The following is a 26,834-nucleotide window of genomic DNA, read 5'->3' as shown; positions in this document are numbered from 1 at the left end:
AACGGCCGCTTGACACCAAAATGACAGACTTATTTTGTCTTATTAGGCATGATATCGTGAGACATTTCAGGTAGTCTACTTATGATTGACCTTCCAACCGAGTTTCATGCTGCCTAATGAAACTGGCTACTTTTTTGAGTCAGTCTCCCTGAAAATGCAGACAAATGGTAGATTTCCCATGTATTTCACAGTATGGGCTCATGACTTTTTTGTGTCTACCCATGGTAGATATATCTTTGAATGTTTATGTCACCAAGACAAACAGGCTTAGCCTCACCCACCTGTCGAGTAAATGTGGCTCAAATCTGCTCTTTAAAAGACCCATGGGGCTCAAATGACCCGAAAATAGCCACTTGAAACTAAAATGGCAGACTGCCTCTGTTTTTTTCAGGGATGCTTTGCAAATACTTTATTTGTGCGTTTACTCATGACAGACTACAAATTGAATGCTGCCAAGTGAAACTGGCTGCAGGGGATGCATTTTTGACGTGACCTTATGGAGTTGATGAAGAGCTTTGTTGTATTTTACGGCGAGTAAGAAAACATTGCTGCCATTTTCTGCCCGCATGCAATCACGAAAACTCAAACTTGGAAAAATGCTTTCTGGGCAGACTTTGGTGAAGGCCCTTTTATGAACTTGGAATGATTGCGAACAATGTGCAAAACAAGGGCTGTGAAGGCATGTTTAAGTGATACAAGCTCCAAAAAATCTTTGCATTGCAATGAACTCTGGAGCAATTTGACTTTTTGCACATTATGTTTTTCCTCCAAAAGTACAGAGGCTCTATACATATATTTTTTTTAACACATGTCGTGAGTGCAAGGTGATTTTAAATTGCCCACATCATCATCCGCGCGGGGAGAGCTTGAAATTTATCTGTCAATATCATGCACGGACCCCAGCGAGTCAAGTCTCTTTGTGTGTCCGCCATGTCAGACCGGGTGTACTCGGGTCGACTGTGCTCCGAGCACTCATCCCCCTGCAAATTTTGAAGGCCGCTACGATTGGCCGGGAAAACGATTTGTTCCATCCCACATAAGCGCACAACAGCGCAAAAGGCCATTACACCTTGTTCTACTGCCAACAAGTCTACGAAAATACCACAAGAAAGAAAACTCCGCCCATTTGCGTTTAGACTGCGTTTTACATACAGTACATACACACGCTACAGTGTTCTCGGTCTTTGAATGTTTTCAGTAATTACCTTCAAACATATATAATGCATTTCCAAACTCTACCAGTGTCGAAACGTACATGGAAATGTGTGAAAAAAAAAAAAATCTGATTGAATCGGAATTAGCCCCTTGGCCGTGCAATATAAATGATCATTCAAGTCAACTAAACCAGAGTTGAGTTCGTGCGTGATGAATTCAGGGCTGATAGGCCAACAAGGGCCAACAATAGAATGTGTGTGAATTGTACTAGAACGGCTCTGGAGACTCACCACATTTGGCCCTCGATCCACTGTGACAGATAATGTCGCACTTCGATGGGAAAGTGCTGACCATAGAGAGATTGCATTTGGTGGAGAGCATCTCCCTGGAGCTGCTGGGCCTGGATCCACACTGCCATCTTCAACACCCTTCCGAAGAGAAGAGAAGACAAGACAAGACAGGCAGGTTAGTCGGGGAGTCCGGAGGGTACTTGCTTGAAGCACAACAAAAATAGGAAGAAACTATGAAGTTAATGAGAAGAGCCAGCATCCGGAGATAATTGAATCAAGTGGATGCGTTCCAAAAGTTACAGTCTTAAAGTCTCTTTGTGTTCCCCGCCATCTGCCAAGGAAGAAGGAATTTATCACTTAAAGACTGAAACAATGTAAAATATTGACTTAATTGGTTTGACGCAAGCTGCAAAGGGGAGATAATCACATCACCGCATTAAAGGATATTTGGCTTTTTCTAAAGCACGGCTATGTTACATTAAAATTCATGTGTAGTTTGACAGCAAACCTCAGCAGAAAAGACTGCTTCAAATCAAAATGGACAGAAATTTCGGACGTGGCTCCTTTTTCATGTGTTTTGTTATGAGGGGCCGGGTTAACATGGAGACTTTTTGTCAATCTGACTGATGATCTCTGGTCAATTCCAATATGCCATTTAGATGTACATTAATCAGAAAACAGAGGTTGACGTCACGTGATTTAGCAAAATCGAGAACTATTGAGCACAGTAGTTGCAATTGTTTTAACATTTTAATTAGAGCGACAGCTTGAAACTACATCTTAAAAACAAGCTACAAGTAGTTTAACATAATTTCTCCTTTTCAAGAGAAGCTCTGATAGAATGCGGCCATTTTCAAGTGATAAATGACAAGATCACTACGCATTTACAGCCATACAGGGCATGATGTACATCTTGGCTATATTCCAAATTAGCAGTTTACATGATGTTTGTTCGGATTGGCAAAAGGAATACAGTAGCACCCCTGTGGATCTGAATGAAATTCCATTCGCATTCAGCTTTTTATTCATAGTAAGGTTTTAAGCATTTCCATTTTGGTCATTCAGTTTCATTTCAATTGGCTTCATGTAAATATCGCAAGACTGTGTCACCTACAGGCTGGGAGTGGAACAGTACGGTTAACTGTAACTTTCATGCTCTATAACAGGGGTTCTTAACCTTTTTTACCTTTGGGCCCAGCCGCCCAACTTTCCCTGTAAAAAGTGGCCTGGGGCCAATTCAGAAATTATGATTTATGTTGACTTATTATTGTTTGTATCTAATAACTAAATTAAATCTAGTTTAGATTTATAAAATGATTATCAAATAACATTATACAATGTGGTCAATCCACACTCCAAGCACGGGGTTCTTGGCCTCATTTCCTCCGTTTACAAAGCCATATTTACTGAAATCGGGAATGAAAAAACACAGTTCATTACACTAACTTATAAAGTTTATACAATCGTAGAGTTATATACTAATCGCTCCAGCTCTCCATTCGCTCTCTCACATCAGGTAAACACTTCCAAACAATGTGTTGATTTTTGCGCGTCTGACAACTGGATGCTGGAGATACGAACAGAAAAATTGTGCCAAGGCAGTAATGGAGTCTGACTTTTTTCTAGTTTGCGGTTTTGTGATGCAAATTTACCACTCTTTTGAACACAAATTGTTTTTAGAGGAAAAATGCTTAATTTCCGGGACCCCGGCCAACTAGCCGGACTACTTTCGCCTTGACCAAAACCGGACCAGATCTCTGGTCACAGGACATTGTCAGCGGTAAGTCAGTGCTGAATGATGCACACTACTGTAGGTGAGGATGCCATACAGTTTCATGTAAAAAATCTTGAACTATTCCTTTAAGAATCACTGCTCTATAGCACCTGTGTTTCAACAAAATAACATCTGGAAACTGAGATAATTACAGTAATTTCTGGACTATAAACCGCTATTTTTTTGCACTTGTTTTCGACCCTGTGGCTAATACAAAGGTGCGTCTTATCCACCAGATTACAAGGGGGCGCACTATAAAGGAAGTGCAAGAGCGTCAAGCAGAGCAAAACAAACCAAGTGAGCCCAAATACAGTAGGAGAGACAGAACGAGAGCGAGACAATTTGCACCCTCGTTATGGAAAATAATAAAATAATTAACTGAAAACAACTCAATCATTTAAACCCTTCCAACAACTTAGCTATGATGAAAGTGGCGTAATATGAAATGCAGCATTGGAACTTTGTGTCGGGGTCACTTTGGCGGTTGATTTACCGTCAAGACGCCTACTTGTAGTGAGCTTGTAATGAGTGTGTGGGGAATGTTTGTGGTTAATGTGGTGCCGGCAGTGGTTAGTGCACACACTACGACGTCCTTTCAGTCTGTTTCTGACAGCAAATGCACACAAAATAAAGACTTTCAAGTGGACTGGCATCCCATGACAGGAGAAATGTCGTTGGCTGGATCTGATGACTAGGAGGAAGCGAACCCGCGGGGGTGGTGTCTTCATTCAGAGAAAACTCCCAAACCATGTCAACAGTTCCAATTATTCTCGACTGGGAATGCACCCAAAGGTGACCCTGTGTTTGGTCCACACTGATCATACTGTAACAGTGAATGTTTGTTGAACTTTCATCTTTGACCAATGTTTTCTTTCCTACAAAACGGCGTCAATAATCCCAAATACAAACATGTAATCTAATGATGATATGCATATATATAGCGTGGAGACACGGGACGTGCTGTATTCTATATTGTTGGTCTGTGTGTAGTCATCACATACAAAGCCGGTGACTATTTTTGATGCTTTAGTTTCAGTCTGTTGCAAAAACATTAGTTAACATTGATAATTGTGTTCATTTTGAACTGATTTTATATAGGATGATAGTGACCGACCCATCATCGGCCATAAAATGCTGATTTAAAAAAATAAAAATAAAATGTATGCTAAAGCATACAGAAGGCTTTTATGCAGCCTCTCAGCTGCAAGGAACGGTTGAAGAAATGGTAGTTATTAGACAAAAGGCCAGCAGGTGGCAGCAGAGCAAAAGAGATCAACCAGGGCCATGTTGAAAAAAGGCTTATTTACTCACAATTCTAAATAGATTTGTGAATAATGATGAAACTTTGCTATTTTCTAATGCTAATTGCTGCAAAACGGAAACAGACAGAAATTAATTAAAAAAGTTAATTAGTCTGTCATTGTATAATACGGCTCAAGTCTCCGGCGTTAGTAAGTAGCCACTGACGGGAGCGTAAACATTGCGTTTGGCGAGCCGCGAGCTGCATTTAAATACTTTCGGACATTTCAAACTCACACAGAATAAAGTCCACAATGCATTGAGCGTTAATAATTGCAAATATCTATAACATGTAGTGTTTAGAATTTAATTATCAATCTACAAAAGATGGCATAGATTAATAAGAAGAATAATGGGTATGAAATCACTTTGTTTTTGTTTTTACTTCATTACAATCAATGGTCCATATTGACACATAACATAACACACAACATGTGTTTACAATACCTAATCATCTACTCGGCTTCCATCCTCCATTCTAGTTTTTTACTTCTTTTTTTAAGTAGGTTAATATAAAATAATTGACCTGTTTTATTGCAGAGAAATCTTATTACAGTAATTTTTTGGGCAGCTATATGTTGAGTTGTGTCCGTCTTTACATAATCTGAAGCTACGACAACTTTATATGCTGTATGTCCCTGAAAAAGGATGACCAGTGCTACCAGTGCAAAAGTTAGTGTAGAGCCCTGAAAGCATTTTGCTACATAAAGACATCAAACTTGAAACATGTTCAAAAGTTCTCTGCAACAAGAAAAATGGTTTGAGAGTATGAATAGGGTTTGAGAGAGCATGACGAGTGTTTTTGCAACATTTTGCAACATTGGACGAAGCCTGCCAAAAAAGCAACACTCGCTACGTGCGCGCACCCTCGCAAGCCTGCACACAGCAGAGAGAAACGCGCTTAAAGTGTTGCTCAGGCCCGATCCCGAACTCGAGTTTATATTTATGCATATTTGCACATATGATTGGTAAAGAAATATTTATCTGTGTATAATCGCCTCTAATAGAAGTCTAATTATCTTGCTGCTGGTACTGAATACAGTATACTGGTATTTTACAAAACAAACAAACAAAAAAACAAGCTGGTGCACTGGTGCAGCTTACTTTGACTTTTTTACGTTACAGTAAATTGAATTGTGTATGTATTGTTCCCTGTAGTGGATAATGAATGTGTTTTCCTGCCAATGGAAAATGTCTCACACAGAGCAACACAGCAAAGCATATTTACTTCCAGATTAATGTCATTTGCACATGGTCCCGGATTCCCTACTTCTCTAGCAAATTAACTAAATAAACATATACTGTATATAAAATATTTCTTGTGTCTAAAATTGGATTAGAATACATGCGGCAAAACTTTGACATGGTTCCAGTAGGCATAAAGTTTAGTCTGCGTTCAGCCACCTAATGTCAAGTCATTGCTTGCATGTCAAAGGAAATGTCCTCAGTACGCCGGATGCCCAGCATGGCACAGGGAGATGAATCAAATTCCCAAACAAGCGCATCAAGGCTTGCGTCAGCTCGGAAATCAGGACGCGGCAGTTGCTACGCTTCAACGCAGCTGTGCTGTCCACGAAAAGAGAACACTTAAGTGTTTTTTTAGATTTGACCGACAAGGTCAAGCACTGGAAAGCACGAGCACAGATAATTGGACTCTGGTAAAAAAAAAAAGGACATAAAAAGAGCACCCTATACTAAAATGTTGCTACTCTATACTTCTTTGAGAAAAATCTTTTTCAGACAACACTATAAATCAGGAGAATTGAGAAAGGTTGCCATTCCATACAATGTTGTGCGTACTTGTGTGTCCACAGGAACACACAAAAAGACAGAAAGAAGAAGGAAAAAAGTGTACAGAGGCTGAGGTGCACTAGATAGACACCACTGATAGCTTTAAGTAATTACAAAAACATTAAGGATGCACCATAACGCTATTTTCAACCGATACAGATTAACCAATACTGTAATTTAAAAAGATGTAGATAATCAATAAGTAAGCCGATAATTGTTTGATGGACAATAGATGGACCAACGCAGCAAGTCTATTATTATCGGTGGATTTCTTTATTATCTGGTTTGTCTGTATGACATCAAATTTTTCAATAATTATCAGGATATTATCGTGCATCCTTAAAAAGCATTATCATAAAAGGTTGAAAAGGACAGTCAGCATTTGATAGGCAGAAGAAATTTTTCAAAAAATTGTGATAATGACCTGCAAGGAAATGACAAAACATCACCACAGAAATGCTCGAGATGCCTAGCAACATTTCATTCAAGAAAATAGTGACAATTTCTCAAACAAATTTCAATTCAATTAAAGAATCCCATTTTACTCCTGTGGAGCCTCAATAGATTATCAATTTAAATGTCTTTAAAGTTAATCTTGTTTATAAGGGGGGAAGCACATAATCTAAGCAGCAGTCTTGAGAAAATTCTAAGCAAAATGTTACATTAGAAAAAGAAAATGGCCATCACCTGTGTTGTCTCCCATTAGCGTGCTACATTCATGGCACGGCGGTGGCATGTCACACGCGCGTTTAAAGCCCAGCAGAGAGAGAGGTGTTTTAATTCCTCCACAGCGGGACTGGCAATACGGTAGGGAAAACACAAAACCCCCAAAAACAAACGTCAACTGAAGCACGCTGTCACCCACTCCTTCCGCTCAGGGAAAACTGCCATTCATTTCATGTAAACACTTCCTGTGAGGAAACTTGAGGTGCCACCCACCATTGCGAGCGCTCTCCTTGATGACAGTGTTGAGATGACACATGCATACATAACAACACCCTTTTGTTATTGTGTCGAAAGCTCATTCATTTTGAGTTCATCACAAAATGTCAGAGGTCATGTTCAAAACTTTTATACAAGCCCCCGCGGGGGTCTGGTACATAATAAGACATTTTAATTGAATAGCGCAAGAATTTGCCATCACCGAGAAGAACCTCTATCCATCACAGTCATTCTCAGCCTAGAGTTCCCCAATGTCCCGGGCTCTGAAAGCCGTAGCTTTGATTAAAAAAATTATTACGTTGTATCATTTAAAAAAGTGCATACATAGTATGGGGACTGGAATACCCAGAAAACAAACATAATAAAGCAATTACTCCTCCCAACCATTGCTCTGGGCCAAATAAAAGATCTGATTTAATTGTGATACATCATAACACAAATGCCAACTGCATGAATAAAGTTGCTTAAGTACGGTAAAAGAAAAAGGTGTATGATTAAAGTACAAATGTTTTTCAAAAAGGAAGAACAAATCATACAAACAAACTTTTTTTTTTTTTGAAGAATATAGTTTGCCAGATAATAAGATAACAAAATATGTCTTTGATTGTGTAAAGATTATGAAGTTTTTTGCTAAGGATGCACGTTAATGCTATTTTCAACCGATACGATAAACAAATAATTTAGGAAGCGCCGATGCCGATAACCGATAAGTAAGCCGATAATTGTTTGCAAAATGAACCTGAATACAAATATACTTTCAAGTCCTAACGTGTACAAATACATTGAAGTATTGTGTAAAGAACCATGAAGCAGCATTTTGATATCTCTGCTTCAAAGACAACCAGTAACTCATTTGGAGTTTACCAAAACAAAACAGTCATGTTTTAAAAATGCAACACAGAAAAGAAAGCGCACACTGGCGACTGCCATGTCGCCATGATGCATTTTCTGTGAACACAAGGTTGTGCGCATTATGACGTCACAAATATGCAACACCACCATACTGTAGGAGAGGGGAGGGGTTGAGGAGTTGGGCACAACTTGAGCCACAACCACAATAGATGCACCAAAGTGGCATGGGTATTATTATCGGCGGATTTCTTTATTATCAGTTTTATCTGTTTGAAGTCAAATTGGTCGATAATTGCCGATAATTATTGGCCACCGATATTATCGTGCATCCCTAGTTTTTGCTTTTCATTGGTTTTACTGGTCCGTGTTTAACAAAATGTCTAAAAATAGGCACTTCTTAAAGCATCAACACCAATGAAAATGAATTGTCCTTTATTCGACTAGACCAGGGGTAGACAACCCTGGTCCTGGAGAGTTTCAGATTCATCTCTCTTCCAACACAGGTGATTCAAATGTTCAGCTCATCAGCAAGCTCTGGAAAAGCCCCTTAACGATCCTCACCTGTGTTGGAGGAGGGAGACATAAAAACATGCAGGACTGCTGCTCCCTAGGACCAGCGTTGCCTACCCCTGGATTAGACAGTGTGTATAAACATGAAAGTGCAAATATCAATGGCGTCGAACTCGCTGAAAAAATTGTTTAAGCCGACAAAGTATCAAAATAATGACAAACCCTGTGCGTTATTGTGACGTAGTTGGTGTTGTTGATTTTCGACAGCAGGGCGTGATATCCAATTTGGATTTTTTATTAAATCCGATCTTTTTATGTACTGTTCACATTACGTAAACAAATGTGACATGCATGCTGTCCTCGGCTTCCTCTTTCGTCATTTTTGAATGAGCTGTTTACAAAAAGCAACAGAAATCCGTCAGACTTATTTTTTCATCTCATATCACCAGAGTAGCGAGGTTGGAAGAGGTAATAGTAATATTTGGGGGAAAATGAGGGGACACTCCTCGACCTCCTCATTTCATTGAGAAGATCAAAAATACAGTACTGCGACTTTCACTGTTGTTTACATTTCCCATTCGATGGGTGGGCAGGCAGTCCAGGGATACATTGTGCACAACCTATAAAATGTTCATTTTGCCTTGAAAGCCAGCAGTTTTGGTCCACTTTTATTCTTCTTCTTATTATTTAATTATTTTATTTTATTTTATTTACTTCTTCCTTATTTTGAAGAGGAAAAGTAGGTTACTGATGACCGCCACAGAGGATCAAAGCAACAATACAGTTCAAGCTTAGCCTATCTAATTGAAGCACCACGGGAGGAGGACAGAGGGCTCTTGTAGTAGTGTGGGGACACATGACCTGTAAAATGTGTCTGAAAGCTGGAAGTTAGGCAACAAAAGGCTACTGAAGAAGAACCACCACAAGAAAAAAAAAAAAGGCTTTTCAAAGAAAACTGTTGTGCCAGTCAGGGCCGGGGGATACGTTGCAGCAATCACGCCACCGGTAGGAGGAAATATCTCATTAGCTCGGCATCTTATCAGCACAAGCGTGTACAAATGCAGACACGTGTCCATCCAAACCCGCGGCCGCCTCTTTCTGACTCTCATTCTAATGTGGAAAACCATTTAACGACGCTCACAAGAAGCAGGAACACGTGTTATGGTTGGCTAACTCACCATGTCATCTGCTTCCCAATAGACACATTGCTGTCTTTAAAAGGTCATCTTTTGAAACGGTGTTGACCTTCAGCTATCATCCGTGAAAAACGGGCGCTCACGTGTGGGCTGTTATTTGAGTCAATGAGGATGCTATAAAACTTACGACAAAATGTCCGTCACAAATGAGAGGCAGATACACAGCCGCAAGAGTTAAGTGAAAAGATAATAGAGCGACGCTATAGATACAGCGGTGCCCTGAGGCTGTCATGCGTCCCGTGACCACTCTTATGACTCAAATCACTCGTATCTGTCAATCTATCTACTTTTAGAATTAGAGCTGTGCACAAATGGGTCGTAAATTGCTCATTCATTTGAGTGGGCGTGGCAAATTAAAAATCGGATTATAATTTGCAGACTCAGGTGATGATGATGTGACGTCACCTGAACCGGCGATTTGTTTACAATAACTGTTTAGCGCGAGTGCACTTTTGACAGTTTAACAATTAAAACTAAATTTAAACCATGTGGAAACGCCAGTTGACGCATCTTAAAATTGATGCATCTTAAAATTGATGCATCTTAATATAGATAACTAGTTACTTCAAACTGCAACAGTGCAACAAGTTGCCCAAGACATTGTTTAGATAGAAAAAAAAAGCAGTAATAGACATTTTCAAGCAAGTGGCCGTCTGGTATAGATATCAATAAATAGATCCTTCCCTCTGAGTGGCTACCGTGTTGAGTCCCGCATTGGTCTTCAAATGCTCCAAAAAATAATGTTAATAATAATTATCTTTACGGAGCATTTTCGAGAATCGGTGACGTCATTTGAGGAGAAAATTTCTAAAATGTGAATCAAATATAAAGTCAACACTGTTACTCCAAAAAACTATGCAGATTCACGGACGATTGTCAATCGTCTCCCTTTCAAGCACTCTACCCCGCCCGCACGCGCGGATCGCATATTGGGCCTTTGATGATGTACAGACGCTCCCCTACTTACGAACATTCGAGTTACGAACAACGGTACATACGAACATGTCTGCGCACATGCGCGCATGTCAAAAAATGTTCGGAAAGAGATGCTGTAAGTTAGATTTTGTATTGCGCGCCTTTTTCCGAGTACTGTAGTGCTTCTTTCCGCCGCTAATACGACGCTTGGCGCTGTGAGAGCTCACCCAGGCTCAGCAACGTGTCGAGGAGGAGGAGGAGGAAGAAACGCCTGTCCCCATGAAGAAGCCATCGCACTCTTCGAGCAGCAAGACCCAAATATTGAACGTTGCACAAAGGTTGCAAATCAATTGAATGATGCCATACAGTGCTACCGCATCATTTATGATGAAAAAAGAAGAAAACTGTGCAATCGTCGTTAGATCGCTTCTTTCGGCCAGTTTCTAGTAAATCCTCCAAGGAAGATACTCATCAACCCTCATCTTCTTCTCCTCGACCCTCAACTTCTTCCTACATTGAAGTTATGGACGAGGAAGTAACTTTTGAAGCCCATTCCAGCGACGACGAAGAACCTCTCATGATATAAAATCCTCCTCTTCCTCCTCCTCCTCTCCTTAAGCATCGAGTACATCTTCCAAAAGTAAGTTAAACTTCATTTTATTGATCTTATTACGTACATGTACATACTGTGTGTGTCTCTCGCTCTCTCTCTCTAACATACGTAGTACAGTACTGTACGTATTCTCTTTAAACATCAATTATAATACAAAATATAGCACTGAAGCAACTTACGAACAAATTCACCTTACGAACGATCGCTCGGAACGTAACTCGTTCGTAAGTTGGGGAGCGTCTGTATAGGTCGAATGTGTAAGGAAAAGCATTCATTATGCAAATGTATCACATACATATCCAATTTATATCCATATATGAAAGAGGCCCATGTCCCATATGTATGTCGCAAATTTTTTTTTTAGCTGCAGTGTGAAAATACTACCTAATATTCAAAAGGACAAATATTCAAAATACAATAATTCTAAATCAAACTAAGAATGCACTGTGTCCGCAGATAGCACCATCAATTGCTCTTCTTTTGCACGTGCAGTTTGCTCCCTCTTAATGTCCTATTCACCAAGGATCTACCGCTAATCATATACGGGTGCAAAAACACCCACAACGTTTAACAGTTGAGTGCAATTTTCACCTGATTACCACACATGATAATACTGGATTTGCGCCAAGAATACCAGAATAATAGCAGTAGCAGTTGAGTGACAGATGAAATGATCAGAAGGCGAGCTTGGACCGAGGAGGTGCAAAAGCGGGACTGTCGGTAAACATGCATGGAGATAAGCCTTTTCCTCATTAAGCGCCATTAAGCTGTAGTGAGTGGAGAGGAATATGATGTCATTCATTCATTCAGTCCACAATGCCCCCCCGCCCTCTCTGCTATCAGCCCGGCCAACATCATGTCATGTAGGCTGATGTCGTAAAATGATCCCCGTATGTGTGTGTGTCTGTGTGTCTATATATATATTACAGTGCGCAATTCTCGAATCGGTTCAATATGCGGCTGAATCGATGTTTAAACATCAATTTTTGATGGAAATATCTTACAGTACAGTTGACATGTATAAGTTGACTGATTATTTATTTCTAAATTTGAGTAAAAAAATAACCCCGCAATAATCAATTCATTTTAAGATTATTAAGATTAATCGGCATCGAATCGAATCGTGACCTACGCAATTCCCACCCCTAATATATACAGTATATATTTGTAACGAATATTGTCCGTCACCCTAAATTTTTTGGGGGAATCTCTTTGAATTTCCCTCCGGCAGGGACTGCTAACTAACTAAAGTAGCAACTTCAGATTATGAATACTTGATGATAGGATTTTTATCGTTTATTTTGCTTCTATAAACAAGCAAAGTCAACGTGGTGCCCCCAGAGGTTGCTAAGGAAATTACAACTGCCCTCAGTACCGTCTAAATTTCTCGTTCGCCATTACGGCAACCCAAATAATCTGGTTGGCCTCGCAGTTAGTAATGAATTTCCCCATCTGCGCGTGCTTTGTGGATTAGACGATTGTCCCATTTATACTGGTTAGCACCAAAAAACAAGAAAACCTTTAGTAGATTTGGACCTCATTGCACAGTGACAAAATTGAAAAATACCACTTGGATAAAATTCAAAAGATATGATGAAAGCGAGGCCAGTAGCCACTCTAGTTGCTTTTGTTCAAAGCACAAAGCAAGAATGGACAAGCGAGACATACGGTACAAGGCTGTGCATTACTCAAGACTAATGTAATTGTGGAATGAGGCAAGAATAGCTCACAGATAGCTTGAGGGTGGCTGTTAGTGACAACGCTACGCTACCACAGTCTCTCCAGGGCTACGGCCACGATGCTGCTGCTCTGCAAATTAGCCGGCATCATTTGTGGACACACAGGTGGGACGGCGTGGATCAGTGTGGTTGTCCCGCAACAGAGAGGTTGTAGGTTCGATCCTCTGCCATTGTGATCACGTCGAAGTATACTTGAGCAAAATGCTGAACCCCCAGTTGCTCCTGATGCTACGTCATCATTAGGTGATTGAGTAGTCGAATGCAAAGCACTTTGAGGGCCTTGTAAGGTGGAAATGAAAATTGTTACCATGTATGAAAGGACCTAAGTTTTTTTTAAGTGTTTGCTCATCAAAATGTTTGAAAGTGCACAGGCAGCTGTGTCTATCGGTGATCACTTGTAGAGGGACTACAATGCTTCCCAACTAGCAGTCATAGACTTACTTAAGCGTAGAGGTGCAGTTGTGTAAGCCAAATCTGCTTTGCAGTAGACACAATACACTTTACAGTATCTTCTTTTAAAGTGTGAAATGATCCCAAATATTGGATATTCTCTGTCTTTTAAGCACTCTTTCCTCCTGGCTTATGCTTTTTCTTACGTGAGTCTGTGCTAACATTAGTCGGTGTATATCCTGCAGTATAGACAAAAATCTGTGATTTAAAATTAGATATGTATGTATTTAAACTATGTATTATGTAGAAAAAATAAATAATAATAAAATATGTATTACTAGGGGTGCACGATAATGCTATTTTCTTGTGATAGTTTGACCAAGAACATGCCACAAGCTTGTTATAAAGAGACCTGGGAAGGAACAAATATTAAACTAGAGCTGCGGGCATCTATAAAGGGCCCTCGCAGCCACTTTGGGGTACTGGCACGTAGGGGTAGTGGCACATTGGAAGCAGAATTTCATTGAAAATGGCATAATAAACATTTACATATGGAATTTTGCCAGGTATGATGAGTGTGTAAAGCTTTTGGTCAATGATAAGACCCTCAAAAATCAGCGTCCTATTTTAGTTTTTGGCAATGAGCTTCCCCCATTGGCATTGTTTTACAAGTAAATATATATATACATCATAGTTTGTTTTACTCATAGCACAATATTGCTTTTATTGTCTATAGAGGGCATGATAAATAAATAAATAAAAGTACATACTGTGTGTATGGATTGTTCTGATGTCACTGAACATTTTGAGTGGTGGACAGTAAAATAAAAAAAATAAATCATAAATGACAGTTATCACACTTACAAAGAGTATCCAAATTTGGGACAAAATAGCCGAGGTGTTGTAATTATTATTTTGTTGTCGACCCAAGGGCTAGGTGGCGCTATATTTATAATTGACTATTGTCGTAGAGATACCTTCAGGTCGTGACTATAAATTAAAAAAAAAAAAGATTTTTTGGAGCATGTACCGGGGAGTTATTACGTATTTTGTCTTTCATAGCGAAGGAAATATAAAGCACAAAATATGATGCCCCGCCCCTGTCATATAGTATTTAGAAAACACAAGACTTTTTCCCTCTGTTGATGGCCCAGGTCTTAACATGGTCCAGGCCAGGATTGAAGTCAATTGGATCAAAGATGTCGGAGAAATGAGCAAGAGTATGGCCCGTACATTCAAAAATTTGTAGCTCACTTCCTGTTCATTTAAGCATATGGGTCCAATGGACTTTTTTTGTAGGTCTAGGGCTCCCTCAAATTTAACCCTAACCCCTTTTCAAAAACCTAACCCTAACCGCACAATACACGATAAGATATTGCTCATTTTGCCAGGCCAGATGTGTGTGCCAAGTTTCTGTTCATGTTTAGGCCCTCAAAATTGGCGTTGTTTTCTTGGCAGCGGAGTCATTAAGCATTTCCTCTTTTCTGATGAAGGAAATATTAAAGGCAAAATTTGAGGCCCAGCCCCTGTCATATAGTATTTCAAAAAGTCAAGATTTCCCCCCCAGTTGTCCCAGGTCTTGAGGTGATGCATGCCAAGTTAGAAGTAAATCGGATGAAAACTATTGGCAAATAGGCAAAAAGAATGACCACAGTGAATGTGCAAAACTGGGCCAAAATTGGACATTCAAAAAGTCATAGCTCACTTCCTGTACATTTTTGGATATGGCTTCCACTGACTTTTTTGTGTGTCTCGGGGCACTTCACGTGCCTGGCAATTTTTGTAGCCCTCGGTTAAACGTGCCGGGATTGGTGCATATTTTTTCACGCTAGGGGCGCTATATGTTGTTATATTGTAATGGCAACTTCATAATATCACATTTTTCGCCGAGCCTGAGGAGTGTGCAAAGTTTGGTGAGTTTTCGTAAAAATTAGAAGAAGAAGAACAACAACAACAAGAAGAACAAGAAGAACAAGAAGAAAATGAAGAAGGACAACAACATCAGGGACCTCGCAGCGGTAGCTGCTGGGGCCCTAATAATAATACATACGAAAAACAATAGGGACCTCGCAGCGGTAGCTGCTCGGGCCCTAATAAATAATTTAAAAAATGCATCGTGTGTCTTTAAGTAGTGCAACCTGTAGTGGTTGATCGATGAAACAGCAGTTTGTCTGATGTGGAATCAATAATCAGGTTTCCATCCAAATGTTTAGACATTTTTATGCAAATTTTGTGAAATTGTGAAATTTTGTGATGCGCAAAACGGACATGCGACTTATGCCCGTTTCCATCCGCTCTTCTTTTGCGAATATGCGCCGCGAGATGACGTTGTAGTGACGGAACTTTGGGACAATGTTCCAGGTGGGAATGTTGGTTTTGACGGACTGAACGGAAGTAGTTTGTCTTGTTGGCTTCTCTCCCGCATGTAAGTGAAGTGTGTCGTTACGTTGAGAGCTGATGTTAATAAAGCCATCTGAAATTGCATTCATGTTTTTTTTCTTTAATTGATTATAAAAATAATTGTGTTTCTTTGTCTCCCCAAACATATCTTACTTTATCATCCGCCATTTATTGTGACTACAAACCTGCGTGTGACGTAGTTTCGGTCAAAACGTGCGACGTGTACCCGGTCTTGTAGTCGCTTATTCGCAAAGCCTGTTTCCATCGCCAAAATGCGCATTTTCCTTTTTTCGATACGCTTCAAAAACCACACCCTCCAGGTGTAAAAACTTTTTGGCGAATTTTGGGCCTTTTTTTGAATTTCTGGCGTTTCCATTCAGTTTCTTTTTTGCAATTCTTGAAAATTCGAATTAAAAATAGGTGGATGGAAACCCACCTAATCAGGTGAGTCAAAATACACCTCAAGTGACAGAACCCCTCCCTGCCGGACTCATCTCAGCGGCATGTAAAATAACAAAGCATGTCATTGACCTGCCTTGCAACGGCAAATTGAACCAGTTGTGGAAAGCAAACACTCGCTCGGCCATTCAACTCTTTGGGATTTATTTTCATACCCAGCACAAGTCTGGCGCAAAGTGCAGTCTAACTTTACGCATGGGAGTTTTCTTTTTTGGGGGGTATTTTCGTAGACAGGTGCAGCGAGAAAAGGGGCATTTGCGCCACTGTGCACCATTATGGGATAGAAAACAGCTCAGTCCCGGCCAACCATAGTGCATTGCATTGAAATCATGGTGGTCCGGTGAGCCAAAATCAGGTTAGATCACCTGCACTTCAAAATAGACCTGCTTTTAGGCAGTCTAGAATAGAATATATTTTTTATGACCAGACTGGCGATGCGCTGGAGGCGCAGCAACTGTGTCCACCAGAGCGCCCACGAAGGTGCAAAACGGCCCCTAACAGAACAGATTTGTATTGCGCTGCCACCAAAATTGAAATGCGCCCATTTTTACGCCAAGGGATTGCGTGCCAGTGTACGAAAAAAAGCCCTATGACTGCTGCATAGTGTTGTACAATATATTGAAGAAAAACATCTTATGTTGCTTGTTCTTGTTTGTGGGACTGCTTTCAGTTTTGTTTTCAGTGACTGAATGGGACTGAAGTCATTTGGAAATAAGAGGACTGAGCAAGTGAGCATGAAAACAGGATTTAATTCCTAAAGGCTGGCTTGTCATCATAGCTGTTGATTGTTAGATATTTGAATACCGTTTTTGATTCATCGATTAATTGATTCATCTCTACTTTAAACACATTTAAACTTAGTGTGTAGAATTGAATGCCATTAGTGGTGAACTAACAGAATGAAACAATTGTGAAAAAATGCATTACGGTGCCTCACAGAGAAAATATTTGACAATGACAATGAGCACGAGCTAACGGGAGCGGCGATCAAGAACGCGGTTAACAAGAGGTGCTTGGAGAACTAGCTGGAGCGGCTAACAAGAGCTGCTAGTGGGAGAAGCTAACAAAAGCTGGCCAGATCACAGCAGAGGGAGACAAGTGGCAGGAACCCGAAACCCAGGACTCAGTGACGACCACGAGCAAGCTCCTGCTGTGGACGGTAAGTGGCTGTCAACCCATCGGGTCAGGCACTAGATGCAAGAACCACCAGAGGCTAACTACGTTCGCTAACTTCTTCTTCTCCGGCTACCCATAGCAAAAACATTGCGGCGAAACATGTCAGCCTCCTGTGAGGTGCAGTGTTACCTATGTAGTATGATTAGCGATTACTAGACGGAGATGAGATTATATGGAAAAAATGGACGTTGACGTGAACGTTTTTTTTTGTAATGATTATTATTTCACCACTAGATGGCACAAAATCCTCCACTTTAAACTTACCAAAACACACTTTTGGAACACATCGTAAATGTATTTGAATTAAAAAAAAAAACTAATTTAAAGCATAAAATGTATTAAATATACTCCACATTATTACTACTGCCTGTGTACATGAATGTGTGCTAAAAAGACAGCGGCGGAGCTTTGTCGCCCATGACTTGATCAGCTAGGCTGGGTGAAGAGTCAGAGCCACCACTTTCAACCAGGGATGCAAACCCGCAACTAACAATTATGTTAATAATCAATTAATCTGTTGATTATTTTGTTGATGATTTGACAAATCAGATTTTTAAAAGTTTACATTTCCGTCCTTTAAGCAAAACAGGACATCACTGTATTACAAATTGACAGTGCACAAACATCAATTAATTATGATTCAGTTGCTGGTTTAGTTATCGTTTGGTTGTGTGTCCATACGCCAAATAAACACATGGACTGCTGCATCTACAGGTAAAAATGCATCTGCTGTGTGTACAGGCTACCACTGTTTTTTCCCAGGCTCTGCGAAGCCCCAAACTCTACCCACAGTTATCAGACTGACAAATCTATACTCGCCATTGATTCAGCAATACATGGGGCGCTGTATACGGTCTCACTCACTTGCATGAGACAGGACTAGTCCCTTACAATAGGCTGATTTCAACATCCTTGGGGTATTTCAACAAAAGCGTGTCGCAGACATGTTTGTAAGAAAACAGTGAACTTTAAAGTAGAACGCTTGCACTTCAATCACAAAGTTGCCACTGCTTTTATTTAAATTCTATTGTGGTGGAGCATCAAGGAATAAAGACTGGCCACTGCCCCGCTGTACATCCAGTATGTTTGGATTGTTACACAGCAATAGATCAAACGCCGCATGCAGATCTCAGCATTCTGACAGCGTAACCTCATTGCACTCAGCTGGCCCGTTAACCCTCTGAACCACCGCCCCGCCCTCAAGCCCTTGGGGCCAGAGCTTGGCCAGCCAATGACCTGCTTTATCCCACCCAACCCCCCCCGTTGCTCCCACCCGCCCCTCGCTCACACTTTCCAACCATCTGGACAGATGCCTCGGAGCAAGTCAGGCTATTTGAGGTGAAACAGCAGCCATAAAATGAGAAAACGTTGAAGTGTGAGACGTGAACAAAAAGGCACACAATATACTCAATGTTGACATTCTCGTGATACAGAAGCCATCATCTATCAGGGGTTTGTTTGCTTTGAAAACTAGCAGTGTGAAGGTCACATTATATCTCCCTGCTTCCAGCGCACATTCTGTAAGTGCCGTAAATACGGCGGAAATATCTAAACCAACTGTCAAAATTGCCGTCAAATGTTGGACAGGTTTTTGGGCAACTCGGAAGAATCTAGGCATGGGCCATTATTACATTCTGATGGAATGATAACTGTGAGCAAAAATATTGCTGTATCACAATAATAAAATTACAGCTCCAAATGTCCTTTTTGAAATATTTGGGTAAATAAACCATTACATACACCATTTTTTCCCCCCCATCCATCCATTTTCTTAACCGCTTGTCCTCATAAGGGTCGCTGGAGCCTATCCCAGCTGGCTTCGGGCAGTAGGCAGAGTACATCCTGAACTGGTTGCCAGCCCATTGCAGCCATTTTTTTTTGGATTTAACAATTTTAGTTTTTAACAAAACATTTGCTACTTAACAAATGTGTACCATGTTAATTATTAACATTCTGCTTTACTTGAATTCTTAGTGATTCAAAGTGTCTCATCACTGGTGAGCTATTTTTAGAACATTCCTGTGGGCTACTCATATTGTCCTTGGTGCTAGCTAGTACCCACTGGCACCATGTTGTTTTCTAGGATAATGCACAGGTCTTGACTGAGCAAAAAGCCATCCGCGCAAAAAAAAAAAAAGCTTCCGCACACGAGGCGCAGATGGCGAAATACCGAGCAGGGATGGCGACTGAGTACGGATGGCACCTTTTGTGCGCCGGGCTTTAAGTATAATGCACAGTGTCCCTTTTGCCTTCCTCCCTCTTCTGTGAAAAACTACTCACTCTTCCCCTTCTGTTCTCACAGAGGAGACAGACAAAAGAAGTGACTGGCTTCCAATTAACTTCAACGATGTGGCTCGTTTACTCAACTTTGCAAGCAGCCAATCATATTTTGCCCTGCTAAGAAGTCCGCTCAAAAAAGAAAAGAGCTCATTACCAGTGGCAGTGACAGACAGTTATTAGGCGTTATTGAAACCTTGACTTTTTAAAACCGTGTTAAACCATCAAACTGGTCATCTGTCTCATGCCAGGTACCATCGTATGTTTTTTTGTTTTGTTTTTTACAAAACTTTCTGAAAAAGAAGATGAAGAACGTGAGAAGAGTATAATAATACATGACCCTGCACCTGATTTTTCATGGCGAATAAAAGTTGTTTGTTCACTAATAACATACGAAAGTCAGCAAGTCGCCGGCAACCTAGCTAGCTCGCGAGACAAGCTAAATCGTCAATCTGCATCTTCACTCCTGTATCAGAGCTGCAGCAACAGATTGATTCAAAATGCACAGAAGATCGCATCAAAATGTTGAAAATGAAAACCTTGGTTGAGAACATAAGGCAGTTAACAAGTCGCAGGCGAGCTATCTATCTTGAGATTACGCAAACTCTGAGGTCTACCGCTTCAGTTGGTTCTGTTGGAACAGTACTGTTGAACAGATTAAAACACACGACAACATTCACAGAAGATACAAACGAAAGTTCTTTGTTCACAAAAAGTTGGTCACGAACATACGTGGTTCGCAATATGCCGGCGAGCTTTACATCAGCAATTTACATCTTCACTCGCTGGTGCTTGTGTGAACAGACGATCGTAATCTATTTTTTTTTTTTTGTTCACAGAACGTTGGTCAAGAAGGGGAACTAAAAGAGTAAGTATGAAGTTGTCTGTATTCCAAAACCAATTTATCTCAATGGGAAATTTTTTCTTGAAAATCAAACACATTGGAGAACGACCAACGTTGGACTTTGGACGGTCCCAATATGTACAATATGTGAGCACTAAGGTTGGCCACAGTAAACGAGTGACGTTATGTAACATGAAGCCCGCAGCGAATGTTAAATGTGGCTCCAAGCTCAAGTGCGTGGCAACAGGAATACCGGCGTGTCGCCACTTCAGCGAGGGCGTCTAGGAACGAGCTTTCTCGGCGGGACCAAAAGCTTCAAAAGCTATCAAGTGTGACCCTTTTGGTCAAAAGTACAATCACACAAGTGCTGAACTAATGGAACCTTCTTAGTGTTGAGACTGAAAAGACATTGACGTCGTTAATTTTTTGCCTTGAATGAACATCCTGCTTCATTCAATAATGGCAACATGCAGAGGGAGATCAGTGGTAAGAGAGAAAGAGTCGGTCTGTGACAAGAGGCTTAACCTAAATACTTGATTTGGAAACAACGAAGACAAATACTGTAAGTCGCCTGGTCAACAGGTCAGCGCTGCCAAAGGCTTCTTTTCTTCTTCTTAACAAAACAATACCGCCCTACCAGCACATAACATTTGTTATATCTACAGACAAAAGGCATGACTGCAATTAGACCTGAGTTGTGACTCAATACTACGTGAAAAGTAAGAATTATAACCCAAAGCATGTATGGAGGCAGGTAACTCAAATCACTTCATAACAAGCACAAGTTAGTAAATAGTTAACAATTCTGGAAAAAAAATAAAAATGATTGCCACCCTCAGCTGAAGTTATGGTCCAAGTCAAACTAAACACAAAACATTGCATGTGAATTTAAAACAACTACGTAGCCTCCGTTAGCTTAATGCTACCATATAATAGGAAATCCTATAGACATACTGGCTGACAATTAGCATCTATGTAACGGTGTTGGCCCCTTTAAACAACTGATACCTGAATCCAAACGGTGGAGCACCAGGCATATATTCTTCATCATCTGTGAAGAACAGCAACTATTCCAGCCATACTTGAAAAGCTGAGCCGCCAGTAAAGCATGTACGAATGTCTGTCTTATCCTGCCCCCAGGTGGCCGAGGTGCACACAACAGAATAAGCGCCATAATGTGCATTAATGGAAAAAGTGTGACCTTATAACCTTAAGTCTTATAATTCTATTAATGCCAAGGGTGTTTCGAACAGGGTTTCAACTATCAAGCTAATGGCTTTTTATTTCTACCACGCAAATTTCCCATAGCTATCATGAGCATGATCATTTTGATTTGAGCATGGAAAACTACTTACTAGTGCAGCAGGAAAAGAGCCGAGTCCCGCAAAGACGGCGTCGATTGCAAATCCCACCTCGTCTTTGACCTCACGCCAGCGAGTGAAATCCGGGCTAATATTAATATTGTGCTGTGCTTATATCCAGGTAGGCTCCCTTTTTTATTATTATTATTATTATTATTATTTTATTTTTTTTTTGTCTCCTCAAGTAAAAATTTTCGTTTCTTGGGTTGTTTTGCAGCTTGCCTATGACAACAGTAATCGCGCGTAGACGCTCGACTGAGGAAAGGAGGATGTGACGTATGCCAGAATGCAGTCTGCACGTTTGTAGTTTTTTGTGTGGCAGTGTTTCCACCATCCTTCTCAAAGTTGTTAAGTGTGAGTAAAAATGACCCCCGCCCACCACCGAGGCAAGTTTCATTTATCTAGCTGTAAGTCAATGTTCCATCAGCACAATTATGAAAATATGAATTGAAGGTGGAAAACCTCATTAGCGGGGCTTTAAAACTGACAACGCATAATATGATTCAGTTATTAAATTACTGTTTTGGTTTGTAATGTGCTGTGTTGAGTAAAAGGGGAGGGGATGCTACACTTCACGCTACAACAACACACACACACACACACACACACACACACACACACACACACACACACACACACACACACACACACACACACACACACACACACACACACAGGCTGGTCTGCAGGCCGTAATGAAAGGCATTGATCAGCATATGCCGATCATGTACCTTTTTACGGATATCGGTCACTGATCATAATCAATCGATCTAAGTACCACTAGTCTTTACAGTATGTAGGAGGAATGTGGCAGTGGATGCCGAAACTAGTAAAGAAGATGAACACAAAACCTTATTGTCTTATTGACAAAGCTGGTTAGACGTCAGATTACCTACACAGTGTTTCCCACACCATGTTAATACTTGGGCGGGCCACCCAAGTAAACTGGCCACCTCCCAAGAAAATCTATTAAAAATATATATTTTTTAAAAACGTGATATACCACATGTAATGTTAGTTCGCCGTCACTTTGTGAATCATGAGGCTAGAGGAAACAACAGGACTGAGACCCACCGTCCGTTCAGCCCCTCTCCCACCCCGCAGGAGTCCACCCACCCAAGTAGATTTCAAATCTATGGTAAACACTGCTACAGCAACATTATTAACATTACATTGGTGTAAGTTGATGGCAACCCGGCTAATAATATGCTGAAACGTATGACGATAATAGACGCATGAGTGTAAAATGAAACCAACCAACCAAGTTGTGTAAAACATAACATCCCATTCCATCTCAAGCACATGGTTAGCGACTTCGTCAACATGTGTACCGAGTGCTCCTCCTCCTTGTCAAACAGCAAAAAATAGCAACAATTTTGTACCTATATGCACCAGCTTTTCTTTTAAGTATTAGATTAAAAGACGTCTGGTTCTGAAAGTCAGGGCATTGGAAAACTATCATCACAATAATTATCCATGGGGAGCATTTGCTATTTTGGGCACAATGATTGCTGCATTCAGACATAATTAAAACGGGCGGACAAAGCAGAAATTGTGGGCTTGCAATTAGAGAGAGAAATGATTGCTTTCGGGTAAGAACAAAAGCGTCAACAATGTGGAGTGAATGTTTGGAAAAAAATGTGCCCTTAAAATCTAGCCATATGAGTGCCTCGACAAGGGTAAATTGTTCTTTTGAAAAAGAACATTGGCATGCTTGACATTCTCTATGATAAGTCAGCTTTCAATCAGGTTTGTATGAATAATAAGAACAAACCCAGTGGACCACCCTGCCGACTCGCAAACTTACTGGCCTTGTTGTCTTCCCAAACAGCGTGTTAAATGTCATCGGACAAGTGAACAAACAGCCCCAAGAGGCCCCCCTCCCACCTGGTCAAACTGGGAGCAGGAGGGGTCCAAACATGTCAGAGGGCTGGGAACATGGAGGCTAACCTATAAGCCTCACCTCCGGCGTGGGCAACATGAGACAGGAAATGAAGCATAAATGAAAAATGTCATTACAGTATTTCGTGGTCAGGGAGCTGAAGATGTTTGGAAGCATCGCAGTTGCCACAAAAATGATCTAACAATGGGATTTTAGCTACAGCCTTTTTGAGAACTATTCTATCAGATTATCAAATTACATTTACTCTGAGTAGCACTGACAACTAGCGCTGGGTATCGATTAGTGATGCACCAAATATTCGCCCACCGAAATAAAATAATAATAATAATAAAAGAAAATTAAAGCCGAAAGAATATGGCCGAAAAAAAGGTTGCGGTGACGCAAGCAAAAAAAAAAAAAAAACGCTACAAGCAAGCGTCTGTTTGAATTAAACAGCGAACACGGGGGTGAGTGTCCGCCTTTTCTTCTCGCTGGCTTTTCACCGGTCAGTCGCAACAGCTCCCCGGGTTATTGTGCAATACTGGTGGAGAGAGGCGTCGCTTGGTGTGCAACATTTAAGTGGGTCGAAAAATGACAGAACTGCCGTGTACTGCAGTACAGGTGAGCCACTCTTTCTCCCGCTGCGCCTTCTTTTTTTCTTTTTCTTTTTCCCATAAGAGCCCCTCAAACGCTTCCGCTTTTTCACCGGCATCCCGTTGGCCGTGCTAAATACTTTCGCTAATGTTAGCACTATTGCTATCAACAGTTCTAAACACGGAAACACTTACCGCTATCTCTGGGTGGCGGCAGACCTGTACAGGACGCTGTGCGTGACTTTGCAGTCCGTTCCCGAAGCCGATTAGCTGGTGCGAACAAATGTATTAATTTATTTTTAAATGTTGGTGAATATGTGAATGTGCGTATTTTAAGTGCGTCGCACCTTGTCCCGCCGCACGCATCCGTCCCCGCCTGTGCGAACTACATTGACTATAAAGTATCGCACCGCCAGAAAATGCTCAACCCTAGTTTGGTGTTTAATGTACCATTAGCCAACATGTCTGCGGTGTGGGCACATTTCAATTTATATTGTGCTTGGTTGAATAGCCAGTGCTAAATAAATATTTTATAAAAATATTATAATTTTAAATAATTATAATAAATGCAATGAAAGTAAAAATTAGCATAATTTTTTTTCGTAATTTCGGTTTTTGGCCAAGCATTTTTCATTTTCGGCCAACCATTTTCATTTCGGTGCATCCCTAGTATCAATTCTAATCTCCTGAATCGATTTGATTTCAATTCACAAGAGTTCAGTTCGATTCGATATAGATTTTTTTCCGATTTGATTCACTTCACTCCCATATTAATAATGGAACATCAATTCTTCTTAAATATCAAGGACATGACAAGAAATCCACAAACTTTAAATAACAAATTAACATTTTACGGAGGCGGTAACTGCTTAAATGATTTAGTTTATTAATGAAAGTAACACGTGTTATAATCACACATTTTCATATTCTAATTCAATAATTGCAAATATAACTTCAAAATATTCTGAATTGTCTTCATGTGCAATAAATCAGGTATTTCATAAATGTAAGAAAATACTTTTAAATTAATGTGAACAGTAAATTTCAAGAAAACAGTAAGAAATTTAAAAAAAGACCTTTAAAATTATATTTCCTTATGAATGTATGGGAAAAAAGAGATTAAAATAATCAATTCATGGTTCTATGAATCGATATCAGGCTTGAAAAGGAAAATGATTCAATATCGATTGTAAAAAAATTTTAAACCCAGTCCTACTGACAACTTTTGTATATTGTGAGAGAACGTAAAGTTTCTTTCATTAGCGGTGTTAACAGTACATTAATTTGTATTTTCCGGTACAGTACAGTCCAACCAAGTTCCCTCATGGAATATACTATGTCTGTGAGTGAGTGCACTCCATAAACAAACAGTGCAGCTCAGCCTCTGGCATCAAGGTGAGTGATATGCTTTTGGCACAACAGTATGTCAAACTAATGTAATGCAACTGAAGTTTAGTCTTTTGGGATGAAGCCAAAGCAATAACAAAAAAAAAATGCATTGGTGCAGTTTTTATAGCCTAATAAATCACTTTCCCCCCCCTTTTTTTTTATAACTAATGTTACTGTTGCACTTATCTACATCATTCATTTTCTAAGACAACAAAACATGGCTTTCCTATAAAGATAAGATTTAAGCTGTTGTTTTTCTTTTCTTTTATTGTATACATGATTTAGTTTATTTGATCATCTTGAATTAATCGGATAATTTATTAATAGCAGTTTTCTTATTGTTTCATTTTGTGTGTTCCTGTTTACACAAAAGAAAAGCACTTTGATTAGACAAGTAGCCACCACCATTATGGCATTTTCTAAGAAAAATACAGAAAGAAAATAAGATGGAACGAACACTTCGAACACTTCCAAATACAAAATAAAAAAATAATTGATTACTAAAGTGCATGACCTATTGCCAACACAGCTCTGTTGTCTGTTCTTGTAAATAATGTTCCACTTGTGCATTTAAGTCACGTTTTTAGGGCAATGATGATATTTCACAGTAATTTTGGCGAGTCAATTTGGAGAAACTTCTCCGTATTTTGGCCCACACGAGCTTGGTGGTGAATATTTTTAAATGAAATTTGTCAGCCAATTGAGAAGGATTCCTACAAGTAGCAGGCAAAATAAAAAGGTCGAGAAGGTATGTTGACAAATAAAATTAAATTATCAAATTAATTAATATGGTTTTACGAATTAGAGGCCATTTTGGTTGTACTCAAGTTGAATTGGCCATTCCAACCGACTGTCAGCTTTTAAATGATCATGTTGCTTCTTTGAATAATGCATTTGTTCTTTTATGTGCTACATTTTCTTTTCCTTACCGTCCTGTTCATCACGGGCAAACGCTTTCCTAAATATCTAAGTGGCGCAGACCGCTAC

The 26,834-nt window shown here is 40.1% G+C and overlaps 1 protein-coding gene across 1 annotated transcript in view; it reads right to left on the bottom strand.

The window, feature by feature from the left end:
• The window catches only part of stat5a (signal transducer and activator of transcription 5a), a 65,763-nt gene that overhangs the window by 24,916 nt on the left and 14,013 nt on the right, over nucleotides 1-26,834 (bottom strand). The window contains exon 2 of the mRNA XM_077558342.1: nucleotides 1,446-1,583. Coding sequence (XP_077414468.1) covers nucleotides 1,446-1,573 — 128 coding nt within the window. The 5' untranslated portion in view covers nucleotides 1,574-1,583. The remainder of the gene's footprint in view (nucleotides 1-1,445; nucleotides 1,584-26,834) is intronic.

The sequence above is a fragment of the Vanacampus margaritifer genome, chromosome 2 (assembly GCF_051991255.1).
Source record: "Vanacampus margaritifer isolate UIUO_Vmar chromosome 2, RoL_Vmar_1.0, whole genome shotgun sequence".
In the NCBI taxonomy this organism is placed as follows: domain Eukaryota; kingdom Metazoa; phylum Chordata; class Actinopteri; order Syngnathiformes; family Syngnathidae; genus Vanacampus; species Vanacampus margaritifer.
This window is presented reverse-complemented; position numbering and strand designations above follow the sequence as displayed.